This window comes from Anser cygnoides, chromosome 21 (assembly GCF_040182565.1).
Source record: "Anser cygnoides isolate HZ-2024a breed goose chromosome 21, Taihu_goose_T2T_genome, whole genome shotgun sequence".
Lineage (NCBI taxonomy): Eukaryota > Metazoa > Chordata > Aves > Anseriformes > Anatidae > Anser > Anser cygnoides.
Genome location: NC_089893.1, coordinates 8310257 through 8326050, shown reverse-complemented (window position 1 = coordinate 8326050; position 15794 = coordinate 8310257). Strand labels below are relative to the sequence as shown.

The following is a 15794-nucleotide window of genomic DNA, read 5'->3' as shown; positions in this document are numbered from 1 at the left end:
CTGCCCCCGGAGAGGACGGTTAGGTTGGGTTTTATTGCCGGCAGCACTTCTAAATTACATAGCATTTACTGGCTGAAAATACTCCTGAAAGTCCTTCCCTCAGTGTTAAAAGCACAGCTCCCTTTAATCATCTTTTGCTGTTAATTAACTGTGCACAAACTGTGTGGCACCTCGCATCCCCCCGCGGGCTCTGAAGGCCACGGTGGCCGGTGCCATCTGTTAGTGGCAGCTTCACCAGCCCTGCGCCTGCTGGGCGAGGGCTGAGCTATTTCTGCCTGCCCTGGCAGGTGGGGTGAGAAGAAAGGGAGACAAAAAAAGCCCAGGGTGGTTTATTTTTTGTTAGGAGCAGTCGTGGCCACAGGTGGAGCTGGGCAGATAAGCAGTGGTAGGGTCCTACGGTGAGCAATTCTGTGATAGCTTTGCAAATGAATACAAAGTCACCGTGTCCTTTGTCTTCAGAGGGCCTTGCCCTGTCCCTCCAAAGCATGGCTCTGAACTGCTTTTCTATTATTATTAATTAACAATATAGTATAAAAATAATAATGAGGCAGAGGCACAAATACACAAACACGAAGGAATAGTTTTTTAACCTGGCTTGATTAATGCTGTCAAGTTGTACATCTGAGTGTGAGCTCAGTGGGACTGTTGCTTTTGTTTAATACCACAAGACACTTCAGTCTGGATTGTTGCATTACAGTACAAATAAAAAACAGAAACAAAACCACATCTGCATCATACAAGGTGAGAAGAATATGAGAATTCTAAATATTTACAGAGGAGGGCAGTGGGGAAACCACAAAAAATATTTACATAAAAATACATGAGCTCGTCGGCATATACATTTTACACCAGTTCACAAAAAAAAGACACTATATAAATTAAAGTGAAGGGATCTCCAAAGGTAACCCAAGACTTTCTGGGACGTTTCTCTCATGCGGCTCAGGGAAAGAAAAACCAAGTCTTCTACAGCAGGAAAATGAACTGCAAAACAACCCTTTTCTCCCACCCCCCCACCCTCCCAACAAACTGGACGAGGCAAGACTGCACACAAAGGTATTCTGGCGTACGTTTGTTTAAACCAGACCATGCCTTTCAACACTGGGTTTCCGTAGCACGAGGTTCTGGGAAAAGAGGTGCATGCCTAAGCCGCCTTTAACAAAAGAAAGTAAAACTACTTCTCATCCAGATTTCCTAACACGTAACACATCACTTCGGTCAATGCCCTGTCGATTTACTGAGGAACGGCAAAGTACACGTGAGGTTCTGTCCCTTCTGGGGTTAAAGAGGAACAGCGTGTTTTCAGGTTGGTTTTGGTTTTGTGTAGCAACTTACTACCACTGTGCAATCCTTGCTGACCCCTTTCAAACGATGAGCATAAAATGAGGATCTCTGGAAAGACACAGGCACAACGTTGTGGGTCTTTTGTCACATCTGCATATAGATTTCACCTGATAAGTTTTGTTAAAAATTAGAAATTAATGCTTTACTTAAGACTTTATAGGGGGCTGGGTCCTCATTACTCACCTAATGTCTGCACTCCCCCTTCGCCAAGAAAGGTCTCCTGTGGGTCACGCATTCTGCTCCAAGGTGGAGGTGGAAAACCAGAGCTGGAGTACGTTATTGGACCCTAACTCTTGCATGCACTGGGAAGAAACTCAGCTGAAAACTTAGGAAGTGGCAAGTTAAGATGTAGCTAGCTTGTGGCAAGTGTAAGGGAATTATTTAAAAGCATAGCTGCTTGTCATCTTGCTGGAGATAAGGCTAGGCAATGAATTAATCTGAGCAGAACTGGCCTTGCGATTAGTATTATTTATTTGCCTTGCCATCCCCTTGGTCTCTCCCCTTTCTCTGCTAGGATGCTAAGAACTGAGCTACGAACTTACCTCCAGATCATCCACCTGCTTTAGACGTGTGGTGTAACCTCCCTTCCTTGCGCTGATGCACAGTGCCCTTTTGTATAGCTCGGCTGTGATTTTTGGAAAGATGTAGCTGGATGTTTTGACTTATCATCAATCAATTAATGAGGATGAAAAAAAAACCTCCTTCTAAGGACCATCAGATTAACCACAGCGCAAGAGCAGAGCTGCATAGTTCACTGTATGGCTTCGTGGGGGGTGGAGGCGGGCTGACTGCTGCATCACTGCAGACGGTTGAGCTGTGGTGGGTGGTGACACCAGTGAAAGGTGCTCAGCTGTAGGACTGTCTGGGGAAAGCCGGTACCTGAACCTTGCCTTGTACCTGCGGCCCAACACTGGCACAGAGGGGTTAGCCTGGTTCTCGGAGAGCTTGCAGCCCTGGAAATACGCACCGATGTGGCTGTGCGCAGGGCGGGGAGGACGCTGGGTTAAGTTTTCTGCCGTGCGCCTTTTGAAAATGCTTTTTGCTCTTGAGGGCAGGCTGTTTGGAGCACCCCTCTAGGAGTACAGACGTGTACTTCCAGGAGCTCTTTCTGAAAGGTGCTGAAAGCTTTTGTTCCCACGGGGGCGAGAGGGTGCTCAGCACCTGGCACTTCGCACGATGCTGTGCGTGGAAGAGCCCAGGCTCGGGCAGGTTTCTGGGGAGCAGAAAGTGTCCGGGGATGGCACTTGGTATCTAAAGGGAGATGGTGGCTTTGAGCAGGAACATCCAGAGAGGCATTTACAACAGTGGGGGCCGCGTTCAGCCCCCTGGTAGCGGAAGGATAGTCCTGATTAACGTAAGGCCAAAACGGAGGTTAGGAGAGTTGCTGGGGGGCAGGAGCGGGGAGTTAAGGCTTCCATGGAGAGAGAGGTTTGACCTACAGCTCTCGTTACCTGAATCCCAAATAGCCTGAACCAAACGCGTTGTCCCTGCTTCAACCGGAGCCCTCGGCAGGTACCTGGCAGCTGGGGGGGGCGGGGGGGGGGGGGCTCTGTGCTGCAGCGGCTGAGGACTGGTACCAGTCCTGGGGAAGCACGCGCCTCGCTGGGGAGCACACGTCCTGAACCCGGCCTCCCTTGGCTCGCTCGTGGCGAGGAAGCGGGATGGGTCAGCCTCTGCCGGGGAGGTAGCACCAGTGGCCTGGCTCACCTAAGGGCCCCTTTCTGTGCATCTTTTTTTTCCCCATAAAAGAAAACATTACAAAAAGCATTCCCCCACCAAGAAACAAACCCCTCTACCTGGTAATTACTCACGAGGAGGTTACGGTAACCTGAATCACAGTGCGTTTTTTTTCTTTTTTTCTGACTGCCAGATTTATTTCTGTAACATGTAACAACTCTTCTAAACAAAACACTTAAAACAACAACATTGCACAATAAAATAGGACCATAAGGTACTGTTACTGAAACAGCCCTAGACAAGGCTACAAGAGTAAAAGAAGCAAACAGCTAAAGACTGGTTAGCTACTAGAACCACATTTTCTTTAAGATTTAAAAACCCTAAAATAGCCATGAAACTTTTGTTCAAAAAAAACCCAACAAAAACAACAACCAACCATCTGATAAATCTAATAAAAGTTCCCTTTAACTTTCACAGCTGTGTGCTAACTGCAGGACCTCCAGATTTTTAATAAAACATCAGAGATTTGAAATGGGTAGAGAAGTTCTTCAACCACATGGAACAGGAATGGCCTTGGTATTTCTCAGTGAGCATTTAAAAAAAGTCCTAAACCTCAAGTATTTCGTGCAAGCCCTGCCTAGTATGAAATGGATGTGCTTTGTAAGGTGGGGTTGTAGTTAGGCTTGGGAAGTCTGGGACTTCTGCTGCACACTGGTGTGCAGCCAGTCTGCACTGGCTGCACACCAGTGGGTGCCTGGCTTCTTTCACAATACGGAAAGCTTTTAAATACCTAGGACAACGTTATTAGTGTATTACAGAGTGCACTGGCCTTCTGTCCCTACTGCTAACTGAATACTGGTGTGCTCTACGCTTGCAACACGGGAGGCAAAACTATTTCACAGCGCACAGACAGCACGTAACTACTCTGCGTGTGCCACGACTTCACAGGGATTCCCTTGCCAACGCAGAACTGAAAGGTTACAAAAAGCTGCGTCCTGCAGGGCCTTCAGTTTGGGGTCACTGGGAGCACTCCCTGATCTAAGAGCTGCAGGGTCTGGCCCTGGGCAAATAGCTGGGCATGCAGGCAACTCAGCACTTACACAGTCATTCCCAGCTAGAAACTTGTGCTCCAATTTACAAGCTGGACGTAACGCTATTAGAAGTGGTTTTTATTATTATGTGGTTTTTTTTTTTTTTTTTGTTTTTTTTTGTAACGAGAGGATGCTGTCTGGCCAGCCTCAACGTGGTATTAAATCTGGACTGTAGATAGCCTAGCAGTATAGGAGGAATCGGCGTGAAATGGGTGTGCTGCTCCCAAGTGTGCGTGCATGGTTTTTTTTTGTTTTCTTTTTTTTGTATTGTTTTTTTCTTTTGCTATGAGAAATGTAGACCTGTGCCCTACTTGGCTTCTATAGCTGGCCTCCGCTTACACTAGAGAAACTTTAATTTGACTTCTTGTAGCCAGAAGCAACTCGTTAAGCAAGCAATTTAAGAAGTGTGCTGTATCGTGAACTTGCTTCAGAGCCTCTTCCACAGGCTGAAGTCAAAACGGGCTCCCACCCACTTCCAAGCAGTTGAAGCAGTGAAGATCCACTACGCCTAAGCACTAATTTTCAAGGGAGAGGCAGGACCTTGGCATTTATCAAGAAGAAAATACTTCGGAAGCCTCCCCCCACCCCCTCGTGCTGCATAACCTCGGCGGGGGTAGAAGAGGGGCTCCTCTGAGGCGTGTCACGGAGACCCTTTCTTGGAAGCTAAGAGTGGGAAGGGCGACACACGGGGCTCACAAGAACAGCAGCATGCACAGTCCATCATGCACAGGACTACGGAGGCATGGTGAGGAAGCGGTGGTAACTGCCAACATCAAATCCAGGGAAGGAAAAACTTCTTTTCCCTTCCCCCTGCCCCCAGCAGCATCTCTTTCAGCTCTGCCCGTCCTCTCTGGCAACATCTGGGCGCCAACAGCCTGCCTTACCATTCCAGTTATCTCAAACTACATGAAAAAGCTATATCTCTACTACATAAAAACAGTGAGTGGTGGGCTGGGGGGGGGGGAGGGAGGGCTGAAGGGGGTTTGCTTTGCTCATCGGGGCAGGATTATTTTTTTTTTCCATCACTGAAAAAATAAAACAGTCCACTGTCCAGCAGGGGCTGCTTAGACTCTATCCCTCCTTCCCCCCACACCAGCTCACTCAACATGGACCTCTGTTTCGGGCCTCTGCAAACACAGCTCCGTTGGGAGGAAGGCCCCCTGGCCAAGGGCCGTGGCGTAAGTCCTACTGTGCACATGGGTAAAAGTGGGGGGCACGAACCCCCCTCCTCCAACGTAGCCCCCTCTTTGGTGCTGAGGCATGGTATGGTAATCCTCCAAATTATCGTACTGGGACACCACAGTCATAGTGCTTTGGCGTTTCCCGAGGGTTTGGTACGGGTAGAGGAGGGCAGAGTCCCTCTCCACGGATTCGGGGTGCTGCATCCTGAGGCTGTGGCTCCGTTCAGGCTTGGGCGGCGGTGCCATGGGTGAGGCCGCGTGCTCCTCTTCCTTATAGCAGTCTCTGGAGTGTTTCTCCATGGACGTGGTCGGTTTGGCTCGAGACCTTTCCAAATCTGGCCTGTCCTCCGCTAACCTCACCTCCTTGTGGTTCAGTCTCAGGGTATCCTGGTTCGCTGGGATGTACTTCCCGCCCGAGTGCTGGTAACCGACGGGCTCGGAGGGCTCGGAGCCGCCTTTAGGCCTGTAGTCAGGATAAGGAGGCCCGTTTTTGGATTCAGAAGGCTGCCTATGGCTTCCCTCCTGCTGCAAGTGTGTCCTGTGTTCGTTTGTGCTGCTGCCAGGCTCGTGCAGCTTCCTGCTCCGGATGCTGCTCTGCTTCTGTGGAAGGGACGGCTTCTCTGTCGGGCCGTTCCCGTAGGCCCCGTGGTAGTGGGCTCTGTCCAGCTCCGGCTCGGGGTGCTGCATGTAGTAGCGTTCATCCCCCTCGGGCGTAGCTGCTTTGGCGGGGTACCTCCCCTCCTTCCCTTCTGCCACAGTGAGGAGCCCAGTTTTCCCAGGATCGGATTTGCTGCGCAAGTGAATGACATCCAGTCCTCCCAGCTCGTCCTGCAGCAGCGGGGCCACGTTGTCATACTGGGACATCACCGGCCCTTTCACTTTTTGCCGTGTGCGGCTCTCCCGGCGAATTGACTGCATGCGGTACTTCTCCATGTCCTCGAGGTCCCACGACATGTACATGTGCTTGATGTCTGGGGCAGGAGGCACGTCTCTGCTGATAAAGCTGTGCTCTTTGCCAGCCAGGTGGCTGATGAGGCCGCCCCGCGGGTAGGCGGACAAGCCGGGGTAGCGGTACAGGCCTTTGCTTTGCAGCCGCGAGGCGTAGGAGGCAACGTCCCGGCTGGGCAGGGGGTGGAAGGGCCTGGCCCGCACGGTGCTGTAGGGGTCCAGGTCGTAGAAGCTCCCGTCAGCGGTGGTGTAATAAGAAGATCCAGAAGAGCTGGAATAAGGACTGTACCGGTAATGGACTCGCCCGTTCTCAAAGTAAGGCTGCAGCTGAGTTACGTGGTAGTCGGAGTGGGGCTGATATGGCTTGTACTGGTAGAGGGGCCGTGGGCAGTACACGGGCTCGTCGTCCGGAGGCACCTCGGTTCGCGAAATGGGAACGGAGCGGATAGCAGAGGCAGCCGGGGTGGGGACGTGCAGCGACTGAACCCTTCGGATGGTGGGGTAGGGTGGGGCGTCCTCAGCATAGCTGGTGTTACGCAGGCCCGTCGGGCTCACCGAGGACACGAACTCCGTCCGGCTGCGCGGCTTGGAGTGGACAGCTGAGGTGCTTTTTCCTTGGTTTGTGTAGGTGTTGTAGCGAGTGCCTGCAGAAGTGGGTGTCTCAGAGCGAGGAGGATAGGCTTGGTGCTGATCGGGTTTGCTGTGGTAGGAGATGTGAGGAGGAACACTCTCGGGTCTGTACGTGTGGATGGAGGTCGGCTTGTGGTGCAGGTAGTTGTCTGGCCCAGAGGGCTCCGGGATGCTCTCTGGCTTGGGATGCGGCACGTAGACGGACTGCAGAGAAGCATGCTTGGGGGGCGGAGGTGGTGGCGGCGGCAGCAGGGCTTCCTCCACAGAGGAGGCCAGCATGGAGGAAGCCAGGAAGGCGTGATAGTTGGAGTTGTTGATAGCATCCGTGTTATTTGAGTGCATGGCAGCAGCGATTTTGCTCTCCAGTGTTCTCACAGGTGGGACAGGGGGTGTAAAGCTGTAGGAGGATTGAGTAGGGACGGACTCGGAACGCAGGTGCAGCGGGGGAGCCCTCGTACTCTCCCGGGGCTTTTCCAAATGGCTCTGGTGGCCTGTGGGCACAGAAGACGAGCAGCGTGTAGTAGAACTGCCTTCTGAGGCAAAAACAGGAGCAGGCTCAGGTGGCTTTTCTGGTGCAGTTGCACCCCAAACCTATAGGGAAGAGACCAGTAGAAGTTAGAGGCAAGCATCCTTCCCCCATTCCGTAGTTACGCTATCACAGATGCTTGTATGGATTAGTTCAGTGTCAGTTATTTTGTGCCTGACTTTCGTTTGCTGTGGAGAGCCAGCACTGCTCACTGTCAAAGGGAAAGATGTGTACGCTCCCTTTCACAGCAAGGGCAGCATGCTGTCTCTGGGGGATGGCAGGTGACTTCCAGGACCTGCCACAAATGGCAGCCGAGGAGCCTGTAAGTGCTCTTATTGCAAATGTCAAACTGCTGAAGGGGGAGGAAGTAGCTGTCTCTACTTTATAGCTTTTATACAGTGGCCAAAGCGTTTTGTTAGGTGGTCTGCTTGTAAATGTACTTGTTTTAATGGAAATACACTTGTGTGTAGCACTTAGCAGCTCAAGTAGAGTAATACAGCTGAAATCCCTTCCATATTACAGTGGCTAAGACAGCCAGCAGGCTGCAGGTGTGCGTGTTTCACGGGCAGCAGATAGCTTGGATTTCTGAACGCACACTTCCATGACTAACCCCCTCACCAGGAATCTGACCTGCTTTATTAAAGGCTGCCGGAAGAGGACATTGTCAATTACTTGCTTCTGAGCACTTCTGAACCACCATTCCCTGGATCAGTCACCCCACCAAATGCTCTTTTTTTCCTTAAATTTATGAGAGTAGATATACTGGTATGCTCCCTTGCGTTCACTTAAGAAATGTTGTGCTGCATTCCTGTAAGGCTGTGCCTCTGTCGTACACACGCAATTCCCAGTGAGTAACCTGTGAGGAACCCCCTGCCTCTTGCCACTCAGATTTGGGCCAACTCTCCCTGAGCTCAGTCCCCTCCAAACACAGAGCAGCTGTGCACACACATGGCGCTTGCAGATACGTGCACGTACCTGGCTGGAACCACTGGCTGCTTTTGCAGAGGCCGCTGGCACTTGTCCCATTGCTGACTGGTGATCTTGCCTCTGTGGCAGAGCGGGCTGGCTGCCTGCGAGTGTGCGCTGCGCCGCTGTAGCAATGCTGTCTGCCTGAGTTGTGGCTGGGCCAGCGGCGTGTTGGCCTGCTGGCCCGTGGCTAGCCTCAGGTGCTGTTGTCTGGATGGTTGTTAGATACGGCACTGAAGCCAGGGTGCTTTTCTCCCCGGCTGCTACAACAGGAGGAGTCTGAAGTTTGTCATCGGCTGTGCAGGCGGCCGCGAGATGCTTGTCCCCGGACATGCATGCACGGAGCTGGGGCTTATCTACTGGCAAGTCAGGGGTGGGGGGCTCCCAGTCAGGCGGTGCACCCGGGGTGTGGTGGTGTGCGTGCTCCCAGTCCCCAGCGTGGGACGGGAAGTGATCTTTGTCCCCCGATTTAGCAGGATGGAAGCTGGACTGCTCTTGCTCTGCATCTCTGCTAGCAGGCATGTCCCCAGGCATGCCACTGTGGAGAGGCGGGGGGTCCCGGGTTCCAGGTGCGCCTGACGGCTGGTTCTGCTCCCCGGCTGTGCTGCTACCTTGAAAATCCTGCTCTACTGGTGCGCCAGGCTGGAAGTGAAGTCGGTTCTCAGGCAGACTGGTATACAGGTGGAGCTTGTCTGGAGCACCAGCAGAGAGATGGAGCTTTTCTAGAGCTGTACCAGCTTCAGTCTCTCCATAATTTGTGCTTTCAGAATGAGTATCTCCTGGCCTTTTCTGAGACTGAGCAGATGCTTGCTGTGCGGACTCGGCTAACGCTAGGGCTAGCATGCGCGCTGCATTTTTCGGAGGAGGAGGAGGGATAAGAGACACAGAACTGACGGGAACAGGATCCTGGGGGGAGTCGAGGGCAACTGCTCCTAATGGGGGGAAAATTGAGAGAGAGAGTGATTTTATGTTACCCAATAAGGAGAGTGACCTAACCTTAATGACTACTATAAAAAAAATAGATGCTTTCCACACTTTCACAGTGGCAATTCCTTCTGGTGCGAAATACTGTATCTTCAGTCTTACATGCAAACGCTGCTCAATAGCACAGCAGTTCATCACAAAAAGGAAAAAAAACACAAGAGATTGTCTAAAGGCTCCTCTTGCATTTCTAGAGAGGTAGGAAGTAGGTAGCAGAGAATGAGACACCCTTACACAATTTTGATCATAAGGTTTTGGGCAAGAAGGTCCCTTCTTCAAGTGTTGGCAGATTTTTAATTTAAAAAAGAAAAGTCTTAGATGGTCTATCGGCTGAAATGATTTAGAAGTACATGCTATAGATTTTCATGTATGGCATGATGGGAAAAAAAAGGTGGTATACAAAGTATTATGAAAAAATATCCGAGATTTGTGTGATGTAGGGAGAAGACAGAGGTTAAGACCTTACTGATTTGCACAGCCCTGCAAGAACACTTGTGATCAGAACTGACGGGCAATCCCCTCTCCTAAAAGGCACGCAGAGAAGGACTTTTTTTGAGAGCAGGTCCCCTTTGGAACTTAAAGAAAGAATGGAGGAAAATGCACTGTACCTGGCTGTGTGTGTCCAGTGGGTACAGTCTTATTCTGACTGCTTGACATTGGTCTCTCCCCTTCTTCTGGCAACTCTGGTTTGCCAGCAGCCACTAGCTGGGCATGCTGAAGCTCTTGGTGGGCTCCTTCCCCTGCTCCTGTTTCATTGTTTTTCAGGGGCAAGGACATCTGGGTTGGGGACCTGTTTGTGATTTCAGTGAGGCCAATCCCTTTGCTCCAGCTGGAAGCAGAGGAGTTTCTGGTCGTGATGGGCACTCCTCCAGTTGGTTCTGACATGCGGCTGGGCAGTGCAAAGGAGACAGGTTCTGATGTAGTCAGTGGTGGAGATTTGATGGGCTTTCGCCCCGTCTTGGGTGAGAAGGCATGGGGTTTGCAGGCCTTCTCTTCAGTTGGGCTCAGATCCATAGTAAAGAAGGGACTCATCTTCTCTTGGAAAGGGGAGACTGGCTCAGAGCTTGTGGCGCTGCCTGGTGTCTGGGACTGGCTGCCTGATTCTACATCCTTCTTAAATAGGCTCGGCTTCTCCTTATTTATGCCGACTGACTCCATCAGGGAGGTACTGCTCTCCAGGCACTCAGACTCTGCCTGGGGTGGGCTGCACTGAAAAGACATCGGGTCAAAATCCAGGCTGGCAACTCCAATATCTGGCGGGCTCAGGTCAACGTCTTCAGAAGAGCGAGGAGAAATAAGGGCAGGAACATGGATGATCCCATCATCCCCATCACTGTCGTGATGGGGAAGGTTGTCGTAAGAATTGCAGCGATTCATGTTTCCTAAGAGCTCTCCATTGAAGGAAGCAGACAATGCATCACTACTGGATCTAGGTCTTCTGGGTCGAAACAGTTTAGATTCACCTAGGAATGAGTAGATACACAGGAGTTAGTGTAAAAAGATTTACTGTCCAGGAGGCAATGGCTTGGTGTTGTTTTTAAAGTTGTTTTAAAGCAATGTGCAAGATGCTCACGTGGCAAACTCTAAACAGAAAAATAATGTAATTAGTGGTAATTGTTAATTCAATGTGCTCAAACTCTTTTAAAGCAGTTACCAGGTCCGACTTGGTCTGAAACTAAGCTGTTTGCAAAAGTAAAACTAGGTTAAGTGTGCTGTAGGCCTAAGTCTCCCTCAGAAAGCATTTTCCTTCCTGATGGTGTCTTTTCCACCTTAGAATAGAAAGGAGAGATGGCAAGGAACGAAAGGTAAGTGATGCCAGCTATACAAAAGCAAGAGCTTTGCTTTTTTACCTTAGAAGGAAAACAAAGATTTGAAGAGCATTTCTCAGATGATACCACTCCCCAACACAGAACGATAAGCTGCTCTATTAATTACTAAGTCCAGCTTTTGCTGGGGGAGGGGGAAGAGGAGGGAAGGAAGAGGATCTGCCCTGTTGAATATCCACAGTCAGTAATATCATATTGCCTTCTTTTAATCCACACACATTGAAAATGAAGGTACAATTTTGTCTTACCATCAACAGCATGCAGAGAGGTAAGCGATTCTTCGCTTTTTGCTGAGCGAAGAGTCCCGCTGTCTCCTCGTCCACCTATGAAAACGCAACCAAGACAGGGAAAAGTTGAATTACAAAGGTGGCTTGCATTTGGTTACGTAGTGGTGGCAGGAAGAAGCTGAATGGGCTTCTAGCATCAGTACCGCTGTCCTGAAAGTAACACTTGTGCTTTCATTTTTCTTCTGTTTTCTTTTTATTCCAAAGTCCTTAAAGAAAGCCTTTACCGTGGTTGAGTGTTAATACGTTTTACTGTCTAAGATAGAAGTAGTCCTGTTTTGTGTGGGAGATTGGCCTGGGTGACCTACAGAGGTCCCTTTCAGCCAACGATTGCATACTACTGGGCAAGAAGTGATTAAAAAGACTGGGTTGATTTTTGACACTCATTTTACAGACTGGTGAAGAGTAATCTATGAAAATTAACCTACTGCAGGTGACAGGCTGGGAAACGGCTCCCTCCCATGCGTACCGTGCCACTACAGACTCTGTTTGGATGTACCTGTGATAATTGGTTGGTTTGGTCAGGACAGCAAATCCCTTAGAATGGGGAAGAAAGTAACATTTACACAGCTGGTTTTACAAGCACTAAACAAGTACAACTAAAACGCTCCAGGAAGACAGTCATATAATGTGTTTATTACCCTGAAGACTAAAGGTTATAATTTGAAAATGGCACCAGGGAAAAGATGGGACAAAAGTCCTCACCGGCCCATATTTAGGAATTTGTGGTATGTTTCACTGCAAAAATGCATAGTTGCTATTTTTAAAGAGACAGAAAATTATATATATAAGGGTTGAGAAGTCAGAGACTACATAGAGGAGGCTACAAAAAGTTGTTGGATGCCTTCTTTCGCTTTCTAGGAGAATACGTTTGTGGAAAAGTGCCTTTAAGCCTAGTTTAAATGTGTCATCCGAGAGCAGCAAATGGAGCCAGAAATGTATTCTTATTTCATGATAAGAGTGTCAGAAGGAAATATTCTGAGACTTTTTATAGTGGTGCCCATATAATGTCCTTAAAAAGCTACTCTGAGAAACGCATTTAAGGGGAGTGCTCTAGCATGTCAAATTCATGAGCTAATGCGAGATCCTTTAGGAAAGACAGCATTCAACTCAAGATGTTATGCATGGCTTGAACACTAGAAGGAGATAAAAGCACACTGTAAACATGAATTCTGTGTTGCCAAAAAACCTTGTTTTTTGAAAAATGGATTTACACCCTTACCTGCCAGGGCTATGGCTTTCATTTCTGAGGGCTCACTGGGATTGCGCTGTAGTTTGCGTTTGGACACAGAGGATGATTTTCCCAAGTTGAAGAAGGAACGCCAACTGCCAACTGGCGACTTCTTCATTTTATTGGGTGGTCTTTTCCTGAAGTGAGAAAACGGAGCAAATCGTGTATGTCGGGGTGATGGGGAACTGCATTTAGTTCTTGCTAACAGTTGTTTGTTATTAACAATACCTTGTTTCTGGTGAAAGAAAGCTTAGAAACGCAGTCTCTTAAATAGTTGAGGATGTTTTCACTCTTATAGCTCAGCCCTAAAGTTTTGCTGGGTAAATTCCACCGAACTATGCAAAGCAGATGCAATGCAGGTGAGCAAAGGCTCCATACTTGTACAACATGGCAACTAAGGAATGACTTTTCTTTAGCTAGCTGGTATAACTGTTCTCTGAGGAACTGTGTAGTCACAAAAGGTATTAAAGAGCCTCTCATGCTGTAAAATCACGTTTGCCTCCTCCCACTGCCATGTTTAATTTCTACTGCCATCAAGTCTGTCCAGCAGCTCCACTTTGAGGACAACCAAAGCTTGTTTCAGGCATGTGGTCCTGAAATCTGGAAAACCCCAGTGTTTCTAGGTATTCACCCTGTTCACATTTCTGTGCGCGTGGCTAGTATGGGCATGGATATGCATCAACACGGCTCTGTACATTTAGTGATAGCCCTGTTGGAAAGGAAGAAATGGCACAGAAGTTGCCGGGCAAACCTAAGCCCATTGGACAACTGTACGTTAGTTGAATCCTCATGAAGTCCAAAGCGGGTGGAAAATCGGCTACAATACTTTATGCATGATTACTGTAAGTCAGTTTCGACAAGTTTTTGATGTAATCAAAATAAACCAGTTATGACACATGCTGGAAAGGAAACTCTTCTCTACCTTTCAGATGGAAAGTCTATGACTGTGTGGAATTTCCCCTGTAGAGCTGCAGGGCCTTCTCCTACTTCAATGTATCTGCTGTCTGCCACGATGGGAGAGTTGATCTGGGCTTGTGTCCGTGCCTGTGCCTCCTCCAGTGTGAGCAGCTTTGTGGAAGGAGAGGATACCAACAGAGACTTGGGCCGTGATAAAGAGCTGTGCCCTGAAAGGGAAAACCACAGACAAGAGGGAGAATCAGAAAACAGCAGTACAGACATCATAGCTCTGGGAGAACTGTTGCATTTTTCTAAGATTTTGTTGTTCTGGCCTCTGAAAGATGTGGTCAAAATAACCATTTTGTCAGAGGTATGTTTATGAGAAAGGAAATACTCTTAATTGAGAGCAGCTTACTGTATTTAAACAAAAAAACAAAACGGGGATGGACACGGAAGCAAGCAGGTTAGAAACCTTCTGTGTTGACATACTTTTTAAGTGAGCTTCATCTGCATGCTAAACTCCATAATGATAGTGACAGCTTTCTTCTATAAAGTTTGTTTTTAGTCATTCCCAGATTCCAGCAACAGGAAATGCCATGTGTGACTTCAGTTGCTACAGACTTATGTGCAGGTGGACATAGTGAATTGAATCGAGCTGTGTGTTTTGCTCTCGGTCTTTTTACAGCTTGTGTTTGTTTTTGGAGATAAAAATTTAAACTTTTGTAAAAGTAGTTGATGTTGCTTCCTGCTGCTAGGATCTGTTAAGCCAGTTTGTGATGTGGCGGAGTGCTACAGAGGAGCACAGGGAGTCTGCTGTAAGAGCTGTCTTTCATTTGCCATTGTTTATTGTGCCATTATTTATACGGTTATCCTCACATGAGTAAGAGGTGTGGGAGGGAAGTATATCATCCCTTCACATCCACATCCTGGTTGGACCCATTCCTACTACTGTTCCTTTAGCTTCACAGCTCCTTGGTAGTGTGCACTTTACCCAGTTTGTTCGCTGTAAATGCTACCCTGGGTGAAGTTTGGGCCAAACAGGTACATAGAGCTCCAGCTGCCTTCAAACTGGACTTCCCTGGAATGTCTTAAAGCAGGCTTGGGAATACCACTCTAACCTCGTGTAGGCTGGTACAGATAAGATGCTGTGCTCAAAGAGGGGCTCCTGGAAACACTGAAGAGAATGCTGCCTTGCCATGGCACAGTATTCCTGAGCGTAGCTGGTATGCTGTGAAACAGCCTGACTCTTTCCCCCCCCTAGTTTTGTGGCAAAGTACACAATGTGAATGCCCAAGTCATTAAACAATTAGCCGAATTTATATGCTCTGTTCTAAGCCTGGATAATCATTTGGCTTGGATTCTTAGCATGTTCATCTTCCCCTGGCAGAGCTCAGCCTGCTATGGGCTGTTAGCCAAGCTCAGCTCTGGATCCTACTGACGTAAAAATTGTCTTCCAGTAGGAATGAAAGTTGGACTTACAAAAACTGTGCTGTCCTAAGTAGAATCACAGAATCATAGAATGGTTTGGGTTGGAAGGGGCCTTAAAGTTCCTCTAATTCCAACCCCCTGCCATGGGCAGGGACACCTTCCACCAGACCAGGTTGACTTTCTGGGCTGCCAAGTAGAGGTAGGGCTTGTATAAAAACAGGGAGCAGCAACCATTCTGGAACAGCAGCTACCTGTACTCCACAGGTGGTAAAGTAACTGCACGGACTGTACAAATTTCATTGGAAGGGCAGGTTATCAAAGCAGACGGAACAGACTTAATGCTGCTTTGGAATAGCAATAGCTTGTGCTCTCATTTATTCTTCTAACACACAGAATGGTACAACTCCATTCGTTTCCAATGGAACGGGTACACTTAAGGTCTTAGCAGTTACTCGAGCAAATTTGTACGCTCCAGGGATAAATGACGCTTCAGATGCTCCAGGGTTGGGCACAAACATGTCACAGTTCATTCCGCATCCTAAAGCCACAAATCTGCAATGTAATTAGGGAACTGGGCAACAGCTGTAGGGCCAATGCAGTCTTTGCCATGTAGCTGGACAGCCCTGCTAATTAACCCATATAGACTATATTAATTAACCTATATAAACTATGCAGAAGAAATAATCAGGATAGCGGGTGTCAAAATATTCCACGTTAAGAGCAAGACTTTTGTTTCATAGTGTCAATGCTAATGAATACCAAGAACTTTGTTTAAATCAGCTGATTT

General features: G+C 48.5%; 1 protein-coding gene across 16 annotated transcripts in view; it reads right to left on the bottom strand.

Annotated features, from left to right (window-relative positions):
- Nucleotides 1-578: 578 nt before the first annotated feature.
- The window catches only part of ARHGAP32 (Rho GTPase activating protein 32), a 262161-nt gene continuing 246945 nt past the window's right edge, over nucleotides 579-15794 (bottom strand). For all 16 annotated transcript variants that reach the window (XM_066981261.1, XM_066981262.1, XM_066981264.1 and 13 more), the window contains 6 exons: nucleotides 13605-13806; nucleotides 12674-12819; nucleotides 11416-11490; nucleotides 9950-10804; nucleotides 8370-9292; nucleotides 579-7459 (listed from right to left, as the gene is read on the bottom strand). In XM_066981261.1, the coding sequence (XP_066837362.1) occupies nucleotides 5207-7459; nucleotides 8370-9292; nucleotides 9950-10804; nucleotides 11416-11490; nucleotides 12674-12819; nucleotides 13605-13806 (4454 nt within the window). In that variant the 3' untranslated portion in view covers nucleotides 579-5206. The remainder of the gene's footprint in view (nucleotides 7460-8369; nucleotides 9293-9949; nucleotides 10805-11415; nucleotides 11491-12673; nucleotides 12820-13604; nucleotides 13807-15794) is intronic.